Genomic DNA, 23,409 nt, shown 5'->3' on the forward strand with positions numbered 1-23,409 from the left:
GCCGGGGGTTGGGAGCCGAGGGTGGGTGTACATTTCAGGAGAGTTGGTACTGTGATGTATTAAAAGTTTAGATTACAATTTGAGGTTTTTCCAAGATCTCACACGCCTCCTGATTAATTTCTCCCAACTTCCACCAGAGGGAGACAAACCCAACAACACGGAGCTGGGATTTCTGAATCCATCTCAAACCTCAGCTAAAGGAGTGAACCAGTCTTATTCCTGACCTGATAGACATATTTGAAGTCACAGAATCATAGAGCTTTACAGCACAAGGAAAGGCCGCTTGGTCCATTGCGTCTGCGCTGGGCATCAAGCACCTATCTATTCTAATTCCACTTGGTCCGCAGCCTTGTATGCTCGGGAATTTTAAGTGCTCAGCTAAATGCTGCTTAAATGTTGTGAGTGTTCCCACCTCTGCCACCCTTTCAGGCAGCGAGTTCCAGATTCCCACCATTTTTCCTCAAATACTTTCTGAATCACCTTGCCCTTACCTTGAATCTCTGCCCTCTGGTTATTGACCCCTCTACCAAGGGAAAATGTCCCTTCCTATCTCCCCTATCTGTCCCCCACATAACTTTGCTCACCTCGATCATGTCCCCCTCTCAGCCTTCTCTGCTCCAAGGCAAAGCAATCCCGGGCTAACCAGCCTCTCTTCACAGCTGAAATGCTCCAACCCTGGTAACATCCGAGTGAATCTCCTCTGCACCCTCTCCAGTGCAATCACATCCTTCCTGTAGTGTGGCGACCAGAATTGCACACAATAGTCTAGCAATGTCCTGACCAGCATTGTATACAGCTCCATCATAACCTCCCTTCTCTTATATTCTATACCTTGGCTTAGAAAGGCAAGTATCCCATTTGCCTTCTTAACCACTTTATCTACCTGTGCTGCTGCCGTCAAGAATCTGTCGACCTATTTCTCTGGATCTGTTTATAAGGTGACCGGAGAATCGGAGCCATTGGCTCCGTCGTGGCGCCAGTAGAGCGCCCACCCCCGGCGATTCTTCGCTCGCGTTGGGCCGAGTGGCTGCTGAGATAGGCCAAATCCCGCCACCGCCGTTCACGTGTGGTCCTACCCGGCGGGACCTCGGCGTTCATCCCGCGGGGGGGGCGGCCTGGTGGCCGGGAGGGGGGTCCGACCCCGGGGGGGGGGCTCCACTGTGGCCAGGCCCCCGATCTGGTGGCCGGCTTCTCCTGGTGGGAGCCTATTTTACTCCGCGCCGGGCCCCTGTAGCTCTCCGCCATGTTGCGTCGGGGCCGGTGCGGCGAAGGCAACTCCCGCGCATGCGCGGGTTTGCGACGGCCGCAGCGCGTAGGCGCAGACCCTGTCATGATATCCAGGTGAACACCATCGCACAAACATACATACATACTGATGGACCAATCAACACACACACAACACGACAGCCAATCACAGGCAAGAGCATACACAGTACAAAACAGGGAACACGACACTTCCTGGGCACTCAAGGACGAGACAGCTCAGGGCACAGAGCTCAGAGCAAGCCACTCAGACATCCACCATGTGCTGAGTGCCGCTACAAGATAGAATTAGGAGTAGGTCCATAGGTTCAAGGGTTATGATCGAACCTCAGTAAACAGTTTACAACTGTAAATAGATGTTTGAAATAAAACTGAGTTGTACCATTCGCAACCGTGTTGGTTTGTCTGTGTAGCAGAGCACCCAACACTTCAGACCCGAGGCGCCCATTTGACTCGGTATCCGCAGCTGGAGCTGCGTGAGTCGCTCCAATGCCGTGCTGGCCCCCAGTGAGGCGCAGGATCACAGATCCTGGGGGCCTGTTAACGCCGTCGCGTTCGACGGCGTTTACGACGACGTCAACACTTAGCCTCAGGATTAGAGAATCTCGCCCCTTATTTTCCTCCTTTTGAGTCCGAGACTCCGCAAGGTCTCACTTCCGAACTTGCTCGCCATGGCACCCGATGTTGGCACATCACTGTGCTGCCTGACTTAGGCCAGGATTTACCGGCCGCACCATGGCTATCTGTGCCGGTGAGTGTGTGGTGCGACGGTCAAAAGTCCATTGAGTTTGGGCAGGGCCGGACAATACCGACGGCAGACAGGGTGAAAAAAAAATCACGCACTGAGTTAATGCGGATCGAGTTTACCTTTGGTTACAGAGGCTGATGTTCTGTCGTTTCCTGACTGTTACCAACATCTTTCACTTTTCTTCCAGGTTAACACAACTCTACGTACTGATATTCATTCCCGGCCTTCCTGTCAGTAATTTGTTATGAGTAACACACACACACACACACACACACACACACACAGACAGACAGACAGGGAGAGAGGAAATAGGAGCACCCGGCGGAAACCAACGCAGACGCGGGGAGAAAGTACAAACTGCACACAGACAGTGACCCGAGGCCGGAATTGACCCCTTGGTCTTGATCGAACTTGTTCGGAAGTTTGGCAATATCAGCTCTTAGAAATCTTACAAAATCTTCTCGAGTGATATGTTTATGTAGGTTCTCGAGATAATAAATACTTCAGACCTCACAACCTATGTGCTTCAAATATATATACAGTTTATTGAGGCCCATCGTAGGCTATAGCTTACAGATAGAAGTTATAAATAATCACCAAAGCTAATCATAACCTGGCAATTATGCAGTGCAAATACACAACATTTCTAAATCCACCTTGTGGTATTATAGGTATTACAGTACCTGAGAGGCTGAAGTACCATTGGTAGAACCTATATGCTTGCTATTGGCTAGAGAGTATAATAGCTCCGCCCTGATAGGCGGGGTATAAGAACCCGTGCCGTCCCAGCAGCCTTCATTCTGTACCTGAGCTGCTGGGGGAAACATCTAGCTTAGTAAAGCCTTCAGTTGTACTACAACCTCGTTTTGGTGGTCATTGATCCTGCATCACCCCTTATCAGCAAGCCTGGTTGGATTTTCAAACAAACAGCAAGAACAAAAAGACATGTACTCACAAATCCAGTATGATTTGCTGATTTTGAAACACCGCGGTCTCAATCCAGGGGGGGGTTTCTCCAAAGACAACTCAATGACTTGGACATGAATTCCCCCCCACCCCACACGGCCAGCTTTCTGGGGGCGGGTGGGGGGGTGGGGGGGGGGTGGCACCGGGAGATCCCACCGCCAGGAAGGGCCGCCGAGATCCCACCGCCAGGAAGGGCCGCCGAAAACCATCGGCCTTGCGTTCCAAAGATGGCCAACTGGAACCTTACCGCTGGTGGCGTGCGCTCTTGAAGGAAGTGCGCAGAAACGAAACAGACTTTTCCTTCTCCTGTGTTAGTGATGAGCCTGATCAATTTGACAACAATCGACGAAGACCGCGAGTGGGATTTTCCAGGCACCCCCCCACCCCCAGCCCCCCTCCATACGCCATGTTTACCGAAGGAGGAGGCGGCTCGGCAATGGTCGCCGGCGCATTCTGCCGGTCCCGCCAATGTCGAAGTAATCTCACGTGGCTCGCCCATCCCTCCTTCGGGGAACCCTCTATGGGTGGGGGGGTGGCTGCTGGTGGAGGGACACCTTTAGTGGGACTGGAAGACCCCTGAAGGGCCTGAACACCCTCCCGATATGTCTCCCTTCTCAACTGCGTAATTTTGTGTTTTAAAATGGCTGCCTTCCCAAGGTCAATGGGTTTCCCTCTCAGAAGTTAAGTACCTCAAGACTTTGCATCAGCCAACTGTCACACGCTTGACCAAGTTTTTAATTATTTGGTTATCTGAAGGGATTTTTACATTCAGAGACTATGTCGCTGACAAGGTAACAACCCCAAGCGCGGGTGCCTGTCCTGGCTGCGTTCCAATTCCTCCCTGCCTGAATTCTTCTTTTACTTCCGATGCACATTGGCGATAATTCAAGTGAGCGGCCATTTTAAATGGGCAGCTTTTGTCAGTTCCGCCATTTTACGTTGCCGAGCCGGTGCTGCCGACCTTTTAGATCCACCGTCTGATATGTGACTTGGTTCACAGGGAGGAGGTACACCGGAGTCTCGGAGGGGTGGTAGGGCTGGAGGAGGGTACAGAGGTAGGGAGGGACGATCCTGTGAAAGGGGACTGCGTTGAGTGTCAGAAGGCGATCTGGGGGTAGGGGCGGAGGAGGAAAATGAGGGGATCAAAGTAATGGGGAGCAGAGATTCTGACTGATTTCATCCCTTCCAGAAACCCAGAGGGCGATGAAGGGGGTGGGGGTTAACGAGGTTAATTGTAAAAACAACCACTTCCCAACTGAGATCAGGTAACAAAGGAGACTGTGGACGTCTGTCTGACCATCCTGACCTGTTTGCTGACACATCCGCCCACAGTTATATTGATGGAGCAGTTACTTTCAGCAACAGATTAAGTTGGGAGAAGACAATAGAGAGTAACGTCCCGAGTAACTATCCCTGTCCTTTCTCCTGCAGGTTTCGCTGGGATACAGTGTGGCTGTAACTGTTCTTGTGGGTAACGCACTGGGTGCCAGTGACCCAGAGCAGGCTGTCAACTCTGCTAAAGTTGCTGTGTGCTGCATGGGTGAGTCCAATCGTTTAAACTCGCTGACTGAACCTGTGGTTATTCCTGAGGGAGGGGCAGCACGGTAGCACAAGTGGCTAGCACTGTGGCTTCACAGCGCCAGGGTCCCAGGTTCGATTCCCCGCTGGGCCACTGCCTGTGCGGAGTCTGCACGTTCTCCCCGTGTGTGCGTGGGTTTCCTCCGGGTGCTCCGGGTTTCCTCCCACAGTCCAAAGACGTGCAGGTTAGGTGGACTGGCCATGATAAATTGCCCCTTCGTGACCAAAAGGTTTACGAGGGGTTACGGGCAGAGGGTGGCGGTGTGGGCTTAAGTAGGGTGCTCTTTCCAAGGGCAGGTGCAGACTCGATGGGCCGAATGACCTCCTTCTGCACTGTAAATTCTATGATAATGGCAGGGGAACAATCATGTTCTGGATGGTGCTGAGTGTTGTGGGTATACTGATTTTGAATGATCAGACTGCCTGTCTCGCCCCAGTTCATACAAAGAACAAAGAACAAAGAAAAGTACAGCACAGGAACAGGCCCTTCGACCCTCCAAGCCTGTTCCGACCATGCTGCCCGTCTAAACTAAAATCTTCTACACTTCCTGGGTCCGTATTCCTCTATTCCCATCCTATTCATGTATTTGTCAAGATGCCCCTTGAATGTCTCCTCAACTGCTTCCAACCTTAGTGTTCAGTTCATGGGTGGGATTGTCCCCTACCCAGCGGGGCGGGGGGTCCCGGCGGGACAGAGTGGCGTGAATCCTCCGCCCCTTCAGCGGCTAGGCCCGCCCCGGAGTGGCTTGAGCCCCGCCGGCCGGCGGGAAAGGGGCTTGGTGCCACGCCAACCGGCTCCGAAGGGGAGTTGGCGCGTGCGCGGGAGCGCCAGCGCGTGCTGGCGTTATCCCCGCGCATGCGCAGGGGGCTTTGTTTCCGCACCGGGAATGGCGGATTGGTACCGCCTCCGGTGCGGAAGGAATAGAGTGACCCCACGGCACAGGCCCGCCCGCAGATCGGTGGGCCCCGATCGCGGGCCAGGCCACCGTGGGGGCACCTTCCGGGGCCAGATCCCCCCCGCGCCCCCCCCCCCCCCAAGAACCCCGGAGCCCGCCCGCGCCGCCTGCTCCCGCCGCTAAGGGACCAACTCCAATTTACGCCGGAGGGACTGGCAAAAGACGGGTGGGACTTCGGCCCATCGCGGGCCGGAGAATTCGGGCAGCCCCGGAACGCCCATTGAGTCGCGCCGGAGCCCGGCATTCTCCGAGGTGGGCGGCGCAACTCACGCCGCGCCGATTTTTGGGAGGCTGTAGAATTAGGAGGACGGCGGGGGCGGGAGTCACACCGACTCCCGGCAATTCTCCGACCCGGCGGGGGGGAACGGAGAATCCCGCCCCTTGTATCCAAAGGCAGCTTCTGGGAATATTGCTGAGTCAGTCTTGCTGCCAACCACATGCAGGAGCAGGAGGTGGTGCCGACCGTGCCACCCAGGCAGACACCATACGGGTGGCGCCCCGCGGAGGAGGCATGGGGGATGCGAGGGTTGCCCACACCTTTCACACTCACCTGCTCCCCTCTGAAAGAACCCACTCATTCTCGCCCGAGTCATATGCACCCTGTGCACCACCTTAAACTGTATCAGGCTCATCCTTGCACAGGAGGAGGTCCCGTTTACCCTACGCTGTGCCTCACTCCATACTCTCCAATTGATCTCCATTCCCAACTCCGCTTCCCATTTCTCCTTGATCTTCACCGCTCGCCTCCCAGCCACTTATATATATCCCCAATTCTTCCCACCCCACTTCCTTCCATCTCCTGTATACACTATCCATCCTCCCCGGCTCAAACCCATGATTCTCGCACAGCGGCGTTAGCACCGACATCCCTTCCACCCTAAAATGCCTCCTCAGCTGATTCCATATCTTCACCGTGGACTGCACCACCGGGCTCCCTGAATACCTACTCCGAGCCATTGGCAAAAGCTGCCGTCACCATAGCCCTCAAACTAGACCCCTTACAAGATTCCTCGCCCATCCTAACCCACTCTACCCCTTCTCCTTCCCACCATCGCCACACCTTGTCCACATTAGAAACCACAGCACCTTGCTGTGAAATGTGGGCCGTGTCACCCAGTTCCCACCCTGGTTCTGCCAGGTAGCACTGCCAGGCTGGCAGGGGCACTGCTGGGGGTCTAGGCTGGCAGTGTCAAGGTGCTCAAGTGGCGTTTGGCCCCACCAGGGATCAGGCCCAGCGGTGTTTTGGCTGTTTGATGTGGGGTGAGGGAGGGGGACCCCCCCAGCAGGTGAGTTGGGGCACTGGGGAGGATCCGGGGGTCGTGTCGGGGGGGGGGGGGGGGGGGGGGGTGTTGAGAGATCGGGGCTCGATTTAAAAATGGCAGAGCTCCTCCATGCAGGAAATGCGATTGGGCGCCGCCTCATAGAATTTTTAAATTTTTTTTTTACAGTGCAGAAGGAGGCCATTCAGCCCATCGAGTCTGCACCGGCTCTTGGAAAGAGCACCCTACCCAAGGTCAACACCGCCACCCTATCCCCATAACCCAGTAACCCCACCCAACACTAAGGGCAATTTTGGATACTAAGGGCAATTTATCATGGCCAATCCACCTAACCCGCACATCTTTGGACTGTGGGAGGAAACCGGAGCACCCAGAGGAAACCCACGCACACACGGGGAGGATGTGCAGACTCCGCACAGACAGTGACCCAAGCCAGAATCGAACCTGGGACCCTGGAGCTGTGAAACAATTGTGCTATCCACAATGCTACCGTGCTGCCATCCTCGCGGGGATGTTCCCCGCTGAGACCCCCCAGAAATAAGAGTGTTGTTCGATAGTGGTGTCGTTATAAGTTCTGGGAACGACCCCACTAATCCCGCCCAGGACGGGACTCTGTTTTTTTCCTGTTCAATCATGCCCCTAGCCTTTGACCTGCTCGTGTAGCCACACTATATATATGGCCGACCCAGTTCAGTTTCCGGTCAATCGAGATCATCATCCTTCCAAGCTGCCATCCCACCTCCAACTCCCTTTCCTCTCCATGGTCCTTGAAAAGGTTGTCTGAATTGAAACACCTCAGATCAAACTCACAAGAGGCACCCCATAGGATGGTGACAAAGATAAACTTTCCCTCCTCATTCTTCTTGACCAGCCTCCAACCTTTGTGACGAGTGATCAAACCACCCTTCTCCAATGCCTCTCCGGCTGGGCGGGGCTGCTCTTACCTACTCCCATTCTTATCCAATCAGAGAGAGGCCAACAACGCGGGTTCGATTCCCGTACCGGCTGAGGTTACCCGTGAAGACCCCGCCTTCTCAACCCTGCCCCTCACCTGAGGGGTGGTGAAACTCAGGTTAAATCACCACCAGTCAGCTCTCCCCCCTCAAAGGGGATCCTCCAAAGATCTCTGGTCCCTCCTATTTCTCATCTATATGTTCCCCCTTGGAGACGTTGTCTGATATCACAGGATTAGTTTGATCTGGCACTATCCACCACTACCTAGCTCACTATCACCTCTTTCTATTCCTCCTCTGTGAAATTATTAGAATGCTCATGTGATATGCAGATTGGATAAGCAAAAAAATCACTCCAATTAAATATTGAGAGGACTGAAGCCATTGGTTTTGGTCCTGGGATGATATGCATAAGCAGTCATGTAAATAGTAATATGTACGACCTCCAGCCAGCAGGTGGCAGTAGAGAACTACCACGTGACACTGTTACCTCGGGGAGTCTGGAGATAATCATCGTAGTGGATAGTCACATTTGTAGTAGCTCTTAGATAATTTATAATAGTTTGTAGATTTTGATAATTTTCTTATGGTTATCTAACCCACATTATTGTTCAACGATAAACATTTAAATAGTCGGGCAGCACGGTGGTGCAGTGGTTAGCATTGTTGCCTACGGCGCTGAGGACCTGGGTTCGAATCCCGGCCCTGGGTCACTGTCAGTGTGGAGTTTGCACACTCGCCCCGTGTTTGCGAGGGTTTCACCCCCAAAGATGTGCAGGGTGGGTGGATTGGCCACGCTAAATTGCCCCTTAATTGGAAAAAATAATTGGGTAATCTAAATTTATTTGAAAAAAACATTTAACTAGTCACGAACTGGACGTTCTCTCGTACGCTTATTCTGACTGGCCAAGCTCCAGAATGTAGCAGGTTCCTGCCCACATCTCTGTTCCTCAGCGACTGACTCGATTGCTCTTCCTAGCAACAGTCTGGGATTAATCCATTTTGTTCGCAACCTTGGTGCCAATTTGACCTCGATGTGCATTTCTGTCCGCATATTTATGCCATCACCAAGACTGCCTATTTCCACCTCTGTAACACCCAACCTCACCCCATCTCAGCTCCTGTGGTGCTGAGACCTGGTTACATGACTTTGTTACCTCCGCACGTGACTATCCCAACGCACACTTGGTTCTTTGGATCTCCGGCATCGCCGATGATTCGCATCTACTGCCCACCTGTTGGGGAGTCTTCAAGTGGGAATACCATCCTACTCGTGCAAAGCATTGTTGGTCGCACTGGGCCACCGTAGGGCACCATTCACAACAGCAGGGGTTACTGCCACATGTTGCTCTGTGCAATGGTGTTTTTCTGTGGCAAGCTGTAAGTGCCGTTCTTCAAATTTCCTTCTTCCATTTGGAGAGTTTGGAGTCAAGCGTTTCGGTGAAGAGCAGACTGTTTCCATTGATTGACGTCAATCTGACACGGATGATGGCTCCCTTGCATTAATCTTTAGCTGCCCAACAGATCCACCGGCACCATCAAGCTCTCCGTAGAATGCATCATTTGACAGATGACCATCATCCGTTCAAATGGTGTGGCCTCGCCGTCTATGTCACTTGAGCATTGCTATAATATATTCTGAGGTAGAGAGCTACCATATTTATGTACTGGGGACCCAAGTCTGCCAACGGATCCCAAGGATCTTTCTCAAGCTGAGCACGTGAGATGAATTCAATCTGAGTTCCTGCTTCTCCCATGTTGTCCAAGTTTCAGCCGCGTACAGCAGACTAGTTAGAACACGGCCATTTTAGATTCCTGATTGTGGGCAGCTGTGACTTTGGGTTTTTTCGAAGGTCTTGCCTGAAGCTTCCCAAATGCGTCAGCTACACTACCAATACGAGCTTCCCACTTCCCCATCGGGTTCATTCCAATTGAAACCATTGATCCCAGGTATCAGGATTTGTCTATATTTTTCACTTCAGGATTGCTCAGTGTTTGAGCTGATTGGCTCTTTCTCAGGCCGACCACGAGCACTGATTTCCCTGCCGCAGTTGAGAAGGTGTTTTCCAAGTGGCTGCCGTTCTTCGGCTGGACCAGTCACGAAGGCCGAATCGTCAGCAAACCGGAGTTCACGGGCTGATTTAGCGCCGCTCACAGGAGCGGCCTCGGTGGCAGGCGGGGCCCCCATAATCCCGGGGGGAGACCATGGATCCCATTCAAGCTGGCGGGAAAACAGATCCCATTCAGTCAGCGGTGGGATGGGGCTGAAGCAGGGAATCTACCCGCTGGTGAAGCGGACTTATTACCCAGCTACGTATAGCTCATTGTCCCTGAATTCATCGAAATTTAGCGCTGGCACGATGTAATAACCTTCATGAGACCCACGGGGATGACCCAATTGGTCTTCCCATGGGCTCGTGGAATACCAGCGGCCCCACTGAGGGGCAGAGGCCTAGCAGCTGGGGCCCGTGAATCTAGTGCTTAAATGCCGGGCGGATTGAGACCGGCAAGATCGGTAGTCCCGGCTGGAACGTGCGTGCCTTTTGTCGCCAAATCAACCTTTGTTTGCGTGGCCTTCTGGGCATTCCTGAAGATTTTATACACAGTGATTCGCCCTATCTTGTGTGGGTTACGGTGCCTCCTGAAGGTCACCCAGCTGCCTCCCGAGGGGTCCCTCTTTCAAAAAGGCAACGAGTGCCCAATGAAGGCCCTGAGGGCTCGGTCGATCTGGCCCTGGCATGGGAAGGGTGTGCCCCGAGTGCCACCCTCCTGCCCTTGCATCTGACCACCCCTCCCCCATCCATTTGAAGTCATGCATCTCATTCTCTCTCTGAAACCTTTATCCCGGGAGCCACCCATGAGGAGGCAGGAGAAGAAGACGCTGAACAGCGATTGGTGCAAGAACACAACAGCTTGACCGCAATCAGTCTTAATGTCGGGAATGTCTTAAACGTCAATCCATTGGAGACGATTCTTCCATTCATTTCAATGTTGAAAAGTTTTGGTTGGCAACTGAATTTTGGAAGAAGGGAACACAGACCATTCCTGCAAATCAGGTCTGTAAAAGCAGCATGCACTGGCTTCTGAACTGTCTCGGGGATTCCTGAGAGACTATGGGCTGGACCCCCATATTCGACTCACTGTAAACCTTCTTTAAAAATGACTTTATGGGATGTGGGCATTGCTGGCTGAAACAGCGTATATTGCTCACTGAGTGGCTTGCTCGGCATTTAAGAATCAACAACGTTGCTATGCACCTGGATGCACACGTAGACCAGACCAGGTAAGGAGGGCAGGTTTCCTCCCCATCGGTGAGGCAGGTGGGGTTTTTACATCATTTCAATTCCAAATCTTATTGCAATTAAATTTCATCATCTGCCGTGGGATTTGGATTGGATTGGATTTTGTTTATTGTCACGTGTACCGAGGTACAGCGAAAAGTATTTTTCTGCGAGCAGCTCAAACAGATCATTTAGTACATGGGAAGAAAAGGGAATAAAAGAAAATACGTAATAGGGCAACACAAGGTATACAATGTAACTACATAACACCAGCATCGGATGAAACATACAGGGTGTAGTGTTAATGAGATCAGGCCATAAGAGGGTCATTTAGGAGTCTGGTAACAGCGGGGAAGAAGCTGTTTTTGAGTCTGTTCGTGCGTGTTCTCAGACTTCTGTATCTCCTGCCCGATGGAAGAAGTTGGAAGAGTGAGTAAGCCGGGTGGGAGGGGTCTTTGATTATACAGCCCGCTTTCCCCAGGCAGCGGGAGGTGTAAATGGAGTTGTCGTACCCTCAATAATGACACAAGAGTGGGGAATGGTAAATGAAGGCTTTAATAAGCAGAGAACTAGCCAGCTACAGAGACGCGTGCTTACTGAGTGCCACCTACAGGGCACCACCTTATATACGGCTCCCTGTGGGCGGAGCCGGAGGCGGAGACCCCAGGGTTACAAACCTGGTCTTAAAGGGACATCACCTACATGGTGTTAAGGGTACAGTAACCATTCATCACAGGAGTCAATGGATGGGAGGCAGGTTTGTGTGATGGACTGGGACTGGGCTGTGTTCAGGCCTCTGGAGTTTCTTGTGGTCCTGGGCCGAGCAGTTGCCATACCAGGCTGTGATGCAGATTTGAACCCAGCCCCCAGAGTATCAGCCTGGATTCTGAATGATGACCCCAGGGGCAATACCACTATGCAACTGCCTCCCCTGGTCACCTAAAACTCAGCTCCCTGTGTCTTACCTCGCACCAAGCCCCATTCTCCTCTCAATCTTCTGCTCCCTGTTATCGAGCAACATTTGGATTTAAAGATTCTCCTCTTTGTTTTCAAATCCCACCTCGGCCTCACCCCTCCTTATCTCTGTAGATTTCTCCAGCCGCACCTGTAACCATCCACCTTATCCTCACTCCTACAATTCTGGTCCCTTGAGCATCCCAGGTTTTAACCGTTCCCTGGCAACATCTTCAGTTGACATGTCTTTATGTAAAGCATTATGCAAATGAGCCACTCATCAGGGCTTGTTGCAAATTAAAGTCAGGCTCATTTGCTCATTATTGTTCTGACACAAACAGCGTGCGTTATGTGTCACAACGCATCGTCGCAAAATCTTTCAGATTGGAATTGTGAAATAAAGAGCTTCAGGTAAAGTTTTAACAAACAATTATTTCAACGCATTTGGAGAAGTTGATGTTATAATGTAATTCACCTGTGTGATTCAAACCCATCCTGTAACAGGAACCAAGAACAGTAAAATCTTCACAAAGGTCTTGTGGAAACACTGACCCAGACTGTCAGTACTGAGCGGTACTGAATAACAGCCACTTGCATTTATATAGTGCCTACAATGCAGTAAAACATCTCAAGGCATCTTGGAGGAGTGCGATCAGACACAAACTGGCCCAAAATGTGAGGACTGTTAGGGAGGGAGCTCCAGGTTTTTGACCCAGTGACAGTGAAGGAACGGCGATCTAGTTCCAAGTCAAGACGGGAAATTTGTAGGTGGTCCTGGTCCATTTTGTCTGCTGCCCCTGTCCTTTTAAATGGTAGAGCTTCCAGGCTTGAAAGGTGCTGTTGAAGGTGGTTTGGCGAATAGCTGGAGTGAATCTCGTGTACAGTACACATTGCTGCCGCAGTGCACCTGTGTCGGAGGGACTGTTGATCAAGGGGATCAGGGGTTATGGGGAGAAGGCAGGAGAATGGGGATGAGAAAAATATCAGCCATGATTGAATGGCGGAGCAGACTCGATGGGCCGAGTGGCCTAATCCTGCTCCTTTGTCTTATGGTCTTAATTGCGTTGTGCTTCTTGAGTGCTGTTCAAGCCACACTCATCCAGGAAAGAGAGGATTATTGCATCACTCTCCTGACTTGCACCTTGTAGATGGGGACACGCTTTGGGGAGTCACAGGTCATAGAATCATAGAATTTACAGTGCAGAAGGAGGCCATTCGGCCCATCGATCCTGCACCGGCCCTTGGAAAGAGCATCCTACCCAAGCCCACATCTCCACCCTATCCCCACATCTCCACCCTATCCCCGTAACCCAGTAACCCTACCCCACCCCAACCTTTTGGACACTAAGGGGCAATTGATCATGGCCAATCCACTTAACCCGCACATCTTTGGACTATGGGAGGAAACCGGAGCACCCGGAGGAAACCCACGCACACACGGGGATGACGTGGAGACAGTGACCCAAGCCGGGAATCGATCCTGGAGCTGTGAAGCAACAATGCTAATAACTGTGCTGCCCGTAGATGCAGATGAGCTACTTGCCACAGAATGTGCAGCCTCTGAGCTGTGCAGTATTTATACGCCTCAGCTTTTTAAAAGTCTTGTCAATGGTAAGCGCAGGATTTAGATAGTGGGGAATTCAACAATGGCAATAACATCATTGAATGCCAATGTGGAGATGTTTAGATTCTCGTTTGTTGGAGGTGGCCATTTGTGTGATGTGAATGATGCTTATCAAGCCAATTGTGAATAGAATTGAGTTCTTTCTGTAAGCGGGCATGAGCTGCTTGAGTATCTCAGAGACCTGAACGGTCTTGAACACTCTGAAAGTTTCAATGAACATCACAACATCCAACCTTGTCACAGAGGGAGTGTCATTGATGAAGCAACTGGAGATGTTTGGGCCTCAGGCACTACTGTGAGGAACTCTTGTGTCAACCAAACACCCCCCCCCCCCCGACGAGGACCACGGAGAAACCTTCATTGATCCCCCTGTGGGATTGGTGGAGTACAAGCGTCCCAGGCAGGGGGCCCAGACCAGCCCCCCTGGGGGCAGAGATTAAAAGCAGGCCCAAGTCAGGGCCTGGTTTTAGTTGTCCCCCCAACTAGGATTGTACTGGGCGTGAGATGGTGCTTGACACAGAACTGTGTAAATAATTGTAAATAAATCAACATCAAGTTTACAGTCAGCCTCCTCTGCGTCGTTATAAGTTGTAGTAATTGCCTGAGACTGCGATGATTAGTTTCCAAATCCTAGACCATTCATTGACTCACTCTCATGTTTGGGATGCTTAGCGGGCCGGAGGAGTGGGGGAGGGGTTATCCAAAGTAGAGAAGTAAAAAAACGGGTTTATTTTTCCTTAGCAGTGAAGGATCGGAAAGATGGAGAATTCAATGAAACTCGACTCCAACAATGTTGCCCAGACCCCTGGAAGCTGTGGTAACCGGTTCCTGAGGAAAATAAAGAGATTGAAACCCATCAACTTCTGGCAGGAAGCGAAATGCGTTTCCAGACTGGCTGGGCCAGTGGTGAGTGATGCACTATCAATTACGACGAGATGAGAGTAGAATGTAATCAAGGCTTTATTACACAGAGGTGTGTGGCCTCCTACAGCAGCTTACGAAATGGCTGCTGTTCGGAGAGCACACAGATTTATACTCCGCCTACTGGGTGGAGCCAGCAGGCAGGGATCTACCCCCGTACCTGTAGTACAGGGGCCTTACCGTAATACCCATATATACAATATAATACAACAGTGCTGACTAACACATTCACCCCCTGTTTAAATGAGTCCAACAGCGGTGGTGGAAAACTATATACATACAAGTTTTTAAATTACAGAGAAGGTTACAAATTTAGACGATCAGGCGCCTTGATCTGTCGTTGATAGCGCCGCAGTGCTGGTGGCGACTCAGGCGTCGGCTTGGTCTTCGGTGACTCCGGGAGCATGTCGAAATCCTCTTCATCCCCGGGTGGGGGCAAGGGGAGGACGGATTGTCCTGGAGCGGGGACTGCGGTGTGGTGCGCTGGGGGAGTGGAGGGTGGCGCCGGGGCAGGCGGGGAGGGGGGGGGGGGTGTATGGGGACTCAGCTGGTGCCAGATCCCTGAGGGAGACTGTGTCTTGGCGGCCGTCGGGGTACGCTACGTAGGCGTACTGCGGGTTTGCGTGGAGTAGCTGTACCCTCTCAACCAACGGGTCCGCCTTGTGGAGCCGCGCGTGCTTGCGGAGGAGAACGGGTCCTGGAGCTGCCAGCCGCATTGGGAGCGAAACCCCGGAGGTGGACTTCCTGGGGAAGGCAAAGAGACGTTCATGGGGGGTTTCGTTGGTCGCGGTGCACAGGAGCGACCAAATGGAGTGAAGTACTTCGGGGAGGACCTCCTGCCAGCGGGAGGCCGGGGGATTTCTGGACTGTAGGGCCAGCTGAACGGCCCTCCAGACCGTGCCATTCTCCCTTTCTACCTGCCTGTTTCCCCGGGGGTTGAAGCTGGTCGTCCTGCTCGAGGCAATGCCCTTGCTGAGCAGGTACTGGCGCAGCTCATCGCTCATAAATGAGGATCCCCGGTCGTTGTGGACGTAGGCGGGGATCTACCCCTGTACCTGTAGTACAGGGGCCTTACCGTAATACCCATATATACAATACAATACAACAGGGGTGATTACCACAGTGAGTTTACACCTGCCTAATATCCCACAATATTCAGTGAGCTTGACGGATTGGAGAAATAGAGACCGTTCTCCTCGGAGAAGCACCGATTGAGAGAAGGTCCGAGAGATTAATTCAACATTGTGAGGGGTCTGGACCGAGTAGATGGAGAGAAACTGCTCCCTCTGGTGGGTGAATCTGAACCAGGGGACACAGCTTTAAGGTAATTGGCAGAAGAAGGAACAACAACACGAGAAGGAGTTTTTTCGGGCAGCGAGTAGTTAGAGTCCGCGACGCACTGCCCGAGCGCGTGGTGGAGGCCGGTTCAATCGCAGATCTCAGGCCGGAATTGGATTATTATCTGAAAGTGAAGAATCAGCAGCACTATGGAGGTGGGAGACGGAATAGAGAGGGATTGCTCCTTTGGGGCCAACACAGACTGGATGGACCGAATGGTTTTCTCCCAAAGATGTCACTATTCTAGCATTCCATATCCTTCGTGCACACCCAGAAACACGGCTAATTATCTGCCAAACCCATGTGTCCGGGGGGTGTTTTCTCACCGCGTTGCCCCGAGGACGGATGAATCGCGGGAGAGCAACAATTCGGGATCCAGGCCGGCCGAGAAACCTCGTGCCAGCCACCCGACGCGTGGCATCCGGCGTGATTTGGATCAGGCCCTCGCCGGGCGTGATCCAGATAATGATATTTAAATGAACCATTCGGCTCGTTTAAAAATCCCGACGCGGTATTCAGCCGGCACACGGGAGTCAACGGCCGCGCCAGCGAAGCCTTAACTGGGCGCTGTTCAGCATTTGCTTCCACAATCGTAGACCAGGCCTGATGGCACCTCATCGGGAGGGGTGTTGTCGCGAGCCATTATAGCCCCCCCTGGTGGGCGGGGATGGGGAAGGATAGTACCCTGGCTCTCCTCTGGCACCTGGGCACCTTGACACTGCCAGCCTGGAACTGCAGCAGTGCCACCTGGGCACGCTTGCAGTGTCAGCCTGGCAGTGTCAAGGTGCCAGGTTGCCACTGCCAGGGTGCTCGGGGCACTGCCAGGGTGATGGGGCACTGCCAGAGTGCCAGACTGGCAGTGCCAAAGTGCCCAGGTGTCAGGTTGGCACTGCCAAGGGTCAGGGCCCGAGGGGGCCATGCCCACGAAGATGGGGGAAGAGGAGAGATTGCGGGGGCAGAAGAAAGGTTGGGGTGTGAAAGTGGGGGGGGGGGGTCCTGAAAACGGGGGGTCCTGAAAGGGAAGGGTGTAGAGATTGGGACAACCTTTCACAATGGTTGCCCGATCTGCGAGGAGCCAGTTCCGCTGGCGAGCTCAGCTCCCTAGTGCAGGAAATCTCTCTTAATGTGACAGGGAGAAATTCCACGAGGTTCCCCCAAAAAACCGCTAAGTGTCCTTGAATAACGGTGTCAATCTCGGCACTGCAGCCATCGGCAAACATCCCGCCAAACGAGACGAAGCCGAATTTTCTCCGGTGAATCGTGCTCATCATCTCCTTCATTTAGACATTTATACAATTCTTGTCACTGAAGACATTTATAGAAAACCCTTCAAGTCATCAATGTATTTAATCACCTTCACTGAACCTATTTATAAAATTACCTTCACGGATTCCATTAATACGATTCATTTTGTTGAACCCGTTTCAAAAATCATGGATCATAGAATTTACAGTGCAGAAGGATGCCATTCGGCCCATCGAGTCGGCACCAGCTCTTGGAAAGAGCACCCTACTTAAGTCCACACTTCCACCCTATCCCCGCAAACCAGTAACCCCACTTAACCTAAGGGCAATTTATCACGGCCAATCCACCTAACCTGCACATCTTTGGACTGTGGGAGGAAACCGGAGCCCACGGAGGAAGCCCACGCAGACACGGGCAGAACGTGCAGACTCCGCACAGACAGTGACCCAAGCCGGGAATCGAACCTGGGACCCTGGTGCTGTGAAGCAACTGTGCTATCCACTGTGCTACCGCGCTGCCGTTCATGTTCAAGAACCTTGCCTGTTAACTGATTTCACAACTTACTACCTGAAAGGTGTAAGTTTTCTGTTTGATTTGGTTTTGTTACCAGAAAACGCATTGCGATTCAGCGACCGCGTTGTGCCCAGTGCGGAACTGTGTGCGCAGGGTGAATAGCGGGAGTTGGCAAACTCGAGATTCATGGTGGGCGCGAACCATTTTGCGATTGACCTGGCCCACTCCCAATGACGAGTTCCAGATCATGCCCAAAGATGGGGAGTGATGTTTGGGTACTCTGGATCTGTGGAGACTGTGTTTACCTTAGCGGTAACATAGACAGGCTACAAACACTTGTAATAGTACAACTCTACTTTATTTAACTAAGAGCTGTTAAACATACTTGCACTGTGGGTCGACACTATGTTAGATTGACTGAAGACCTATGCCTAACCTGACCAGCCTATACTGCTGGCACATGGTGGATGTTTGTGCTACTGACTGCGGGCTCCGTCTGTCTCAGAGGCTGCACCCCGAATGAACGGGAAAACTAGTGCCCTCTGTCTTTATAGTGACGGTACCCTAACTGGTGATTGGCTGCTGTGTTGTGTGTGTTGATTGGTCTTGCAGTGTGTCAGTCAGTGTGTGTCTCTGCACCATCATATACTGATGTGTATATTATGACAGGGAGAATATCATTAACCTTCATTTGCATTCAACCCCCTGAGGGGGGTTGGACTTGGCCGGGGGATGGGGGCTGAAGTGTCCCAGGTCCGGGGTCATCCTTGGTTCGGGGAGTGGGGGGCGAGCGGGGGGGGGGGGGGGGGGGGGTGAGAGGCCGACTCTCTGAGAGAAGGTGGGACAGTCATGGTAAGGTTGGCGGAGGCTTGGGGGATTTGAGTGTGAACGATTTAGGATTTCTGACCTGGTTTTATTAATCTTACTGGCCTGTTTTCTGACTGAGCCACTGAAAGACAGAACAGAGAACAGCTCCCACTAGGGGGAGGATACTCTTCAAGCTCTGAAATAGTGAAACAATCAGTTACGTTCTGATGGGGATTCTCCAGGTAAGTTGCTCAAAATAAACTGTTACATTTTCAGCATGGATTCTTGTCACTTAGGACATTTCCTAATGAGCTTCCAGGAATTTAAACTTACTCTGTGTAACACACACACAGTTTATATAGTTAGTGGAGTTTATTTTCAATATTTAAAAATATAGAACAGATTTACAGAGACTACAAAATGTAAGTCTTCTGACAGTTTGTCATTACAAAAAGAGAAATATACTTACACATGGATATCCAGAAGGTTTCTCTATTTCAAAACTTTTAACACCGTGTGGTATTATCAGGTACTGCAGCACCCGAGAGGCTGAAGTTCCATTGGTCAAACCTGGGGGTTTACCATTGGCTGTATAGTATGTAGCTCCGCCCAGATAAGCGGGGTATAAGAGTCGGTGCCGTCCCAGCAGCCCTCATTCTGTACCTGAGCTGCTGGGGAACAGTTCTAGTCTATTAAAGCCTTCAGTTATGCTTAACCTCGTCTTTGCCGTAATTGATCGCGCATCAGACAGTAAGAAATCCATACTTACAAAGTCCAGAATGATTTGTTTCACGGAACAGAACCTTGACTTCACCCTCTTGCAGGAGAGAAAGAGTTTTTAAAAATGCATTTACGGGATGTGCTCCTCACTGGTTAGGGCCACCCCTCCTTGCCCTTCTGAAGGTCGCGGTGAGTCGCCTTCTTGAACCGCTGCAGTCCTTGAGGTGCAGGTACACCCACCGTGCTGTTAGGGAGGGACTTCCAGAATGCTTCCCCAGCGACAGTGAAAGGACAGCGGTATACTTCCAAGTCAGGGAGGTGAGTGGCTTGGAGGGAAACCTCCAGGTGGAGGGGTTTCCAGGGATCTGCTGCTCTTGTCCTTCTACATGGTAGCTGTCGTGGGTTTGTAAGGTGCTGTCTAAGGAACCTTGGTGAGTTGCTGCAGTGCATCTTGTAGATAGTACACACGGCAGCGACCGTTCGACACTGGTGGAGAGTTGAATGTTTTTGGAAGGGGGAACAATTAAGTGGACCACTTTGTTCTGGATGGTGTTGAGCTTCTTGAGTGTTGTTGGAGCTGCACTCATCCAGGCAAGTGGAGAGTATTCCATCGCACTCTTGACTTATGCTTTGTAGATGGTGGACCAGGATTTTGGGGCGGGGGGGGGGTGGTGGTCAGGAGGCGAGTTACTCGCTGTAGGATTCCTAGCCTTTGACCTGCTCTGGTAGCCACAGTATTAATATGGCTAGTCCAGTTCAGTTTCTGATCAATGGTAACCTCCAGGATGTTGATTGTGGGGGATTCAGCGATGGTAATGCCATTGATGTCATGGGCGATGGTTAGGTCCTCTCTTGTAGGAGATGGTCATTGCCTGGCACTTGTGGCGTGAATGTAACTTGTCACTTGTCAGCCCAAGCCTGGATATTGTCCAGGTCTTGCTGCATTTGGACATGGACTGCTTCATTACCTGAGGAGTTGCGAAAGGTGCTGAATGTTGTGCAGTCATCAGCGAATATCCCCACTTCTGACCTTATGATGGCGGGAAGGTCATTGATGAAGCAGCTGAAGATGGTTGGGCCGAGGATACTATCCTGAAGAGTGCTGGTTCGATTGAATCTGTGTCCTTTTATACGTTTTTCTTCCCTTTCTCTAGAGTAGTTAGATGTTCCTTATCCCTGTGTTAACAGCCTGTCTTAGAGAAGGCTATTCAAGTTTGTAGATTTATATATATATGTATTTTTAAGGACAGGGATAGCTTGGTACCTTTAACCTGAACGGAACTAGTCTGTAGCAGGCCACTTTAAAGACGGCTATTCATGGGTAGAATTTTTTTTTTAAGGATGGTGAACTTCACAGGACCTGCATAAAAGCAAAGGAAGAAGCACACAAGTTGGTGAGGATTTGTGGGAAGCCGGAGGATTGGGAAGCCTTTAAAAGCAAGCAAACGCAACTAAAAAAAGCAATTAGGGGGGGAGAAGATGATATATGAGTGTAAGCTGGCTAGTAATATAAAAGAAGATTGCAAGAGGTTTTTTTCAATATATATAAGTTAAGAGAGGGGCAAGAATGGACATTGGACCATGGGAAAATGAGGCTGGAGAAGTAGTAATTGGAAATAGGTACTTGGCATTAGTTTTCACAGTGGAAGACAGCAGTGGCATACCAGAACTTCAAGTGAGTCAGGGGGTAGAGGTGAGTGTAGTGGCCATCAGTAAGGTGAAGGTTCTGGGGACACTGAAAGATCTGAAGGATAAATCACCTGGTCCAGATGGACTACACCCCAGTGTTCTAAAATAGATAGTTCAGGAGATTGTGGAGGCATTGGTGGTGATCCTTTGGGAACCAGGGAGGCAGGGAATCATAGAGTCATAGGTACTGGCATGGATAGAGCATTGGCTGACTGGCAGAAGGCAGAGAGTGGAGATAAAAGGTTTTTTTTCAGGATGGCAGCCGGTGACTGGTGGTGTGCCTCAGGGATCAGTGTTGGGACCACAACTTTTCACGATGTACATTAATGATTTGGATGAAGGAACTGAGGGCATTGTTGCAAAGTTGACAGATGATACAAAGATATACAGAAGGACAGGGAGTGTTGAGGAAGCAAGGGGGCTGCAGAAGAACCTGGGTAGGCTCGGAGAGTGGGCAAAGAAGTGGCAGATTAAATACACTGTGGAAAAGGAGGAAATACACTTTGGCAGGAAGAATAGAGGCATAGACTATTTTCTGGGAAAAGGCTTCGGAAATCAGAAGCACAAAGGGACTTAAGATTCCTAGTAAAGGATTCTCTTAAGGTTAATATGCAGGGTCAGCTGGCAGTTAGGAAGGCAAATGCAATCTTAGCATTCATGTCGAGAGGGCTAGAATACAACAGCAGAGATGTACTGCTGAGGCTATATAAGGCACTGGTAAGACCCCATTTGGAATATTGTGAGCTGTTTTGTGCTGGCCTTGGAAAGGGTCCAGAGGAGGTTCACGACAATGATCACCAGGACTTGTCATATGAGGAGCAGTTGAGGACTCTGGGTCTGTACTCGATGGAGTTTTGAAGGACGAGAGGGGATCTCATTGAAACTTACAGAATACTGAGAGGCCCAGTTAGAATGGACATGGAAAGGATGTTTCCATTAGTTGGGTAAACTAGAATCAAAGGGCACAGCCTCAGAATGAAGGGACGATCCTTTAAAACAGAGATGATAAGCAATTTCTACAGCCAGAGGGTGGTGAATCTGTGGAACTCTTTGCTGCAGAAGGCTGTGGAGGCCAAATCACTGAGTGTCTTTCAGAAAGAGATAGATAGGTTCTTTATTAATAAGTGGATCAAGGGTTATGGGGAGAAGGCAGGAGATTGAGGATGAGAAACATATCAGCCATGATTGAATGGTGGAGCAGACTCGATGGGCTGAATGGCCTAATTCTGCTCCTATGTCTTTTGGTTGTATGGGAACTGTTATCAGTGTTTAATGCAGCCAGACTAATAGTCATTCAGCACCATGTTACCTCTGTGGACCTGTGGATCTCTTGCTAAAGTTTTTAATAATGATTTTTTTAGTTAGGAAGAATTTATGTTTATCAACCCAAGATCCTGTCTCTTTGTACGTTAATACTTTGGGTAGCTTGAACTATTTAAGTCTTACTTATAATTCTATTTGTTGTGTTTCTATCCCAATGGATATTAGGGATTCTGAATGATAATTACATGATCCAGGTTTCATTTGTACTATTTTGACTTCATCCGGTTCTGCAGTCAGTGTGATATTCATCACATCCCCCTCTTGATAAACTTTTCTTTACTGAGTTCTTTTACTCAAGCCTGTCATCTTGTTTATGCTAACATTGGCTTTTTCCTCCTCTAGCAAAGGAGAGCCTTTAGTCAGAAGGAGTAGTATATTGCGCATTCGTTTGACGGGCAATCTTGCAATCCATTCTCAGTTCCGTTATTTATATTGGAAGATAATCGTGTCCGAGGACATCCCCACATTCATTGAGGATTCCACGGAGCTGATCTTTCAGACGCTTTGGTCTACGGTGAGGTAATGATTCTATATTCTGGGGGAAAGATGTTAACGTCTGTTTCCTGACCACTGTAGGAACCTCATTCCTCCGATCTTCGCCAATTCATTTTTTGTTTTATCTTTTATTGTGGTTGCTGCAGTGACTACATTTTTCTTGAGGCCTAGATCTAATTGTAGAGCCGATTTTAAGATTCCCAATTGTTTCTTTTTCTCAGAATTTATTTTGGTCTCTATTTGGTTATTCTCTCTTTGCGATATGTCCATTAAATCATTACAAATTCTCTGAAACTTGACCGAACTGTTAAGGGTTAATCTACTAGGCCATGGATCCTCTCCTCGTCCCCTGCAGAGAAAAATCTTGGGCATTTCACCCTTGTTTGTTTGTTATGGGCCAGGGTTTATAGAACCCCAAAGTGTATCATGGAGTTCACCTGACCCACAACTTTTAATAGATTGTGGTATGGAGAGCACCCAGCCCACTCTACAGGTGTGGTACAGCAGAAATGGAAAAGTATTTTTTTAAGCAAAACAATGTTTATTTTATGAACTCAAGTTAAACTTTTTAAAACATACAGTGAACATCTTAGCAACCATTAATTCAAATACAATCCCCAAAGAATACAACACTAAGTAATCCTTTAAGCTTTCCTTTTAACATCCATATGACTTAAAACACCTTTCACCAGAAGCACATCAGGTTAAAGTCACTACTGTTATTAGTTTTAAATCACCAGGATCGATTTACAGTC

General features: G+C 50.4%; 1 protein-coding gene across 1 annotated transcript in view; it reads left to right on the forward strand.

The window, feature by feature from the left end:
* The first annotated feature begins 14,362 nt into the window (after positions 1-14,362).
* The window catches only part of LOC140386931 (multidrug and toxin extrusion protein 1-like), a 113,485-nt gene continuing 104,438 nt past the window's right edge, over positions 14,363-23,409 (forward strand). Inside the window, exon 1 of the mRNA XM_072469835.1 lies at positions 14,363-14,509. Coding sequence (XP_072325936.1) covers positions 14,363-14,509 — 147 coding nt within the window. The remainder of the gene's footprint in view (positions 14,510-23,409) is intronic.

Source organism: Scyliorhinus torazame, chromosome 12, assembly GCF_047496885.1.
Source record: "Scyliorhinus torazame isolate Kashiwa2021f chromosome 12, sScyTor2.1, whole genome shotgun sequence".
In the NCBI taxonomy this organism is placed as follows: Eukaryota; Metazoa; Chordata; class Chondrichthyes; order Carcharhiniformes; family Scyliorhinidae; genus Scyliorhinus; species Scyliorhinus torazame.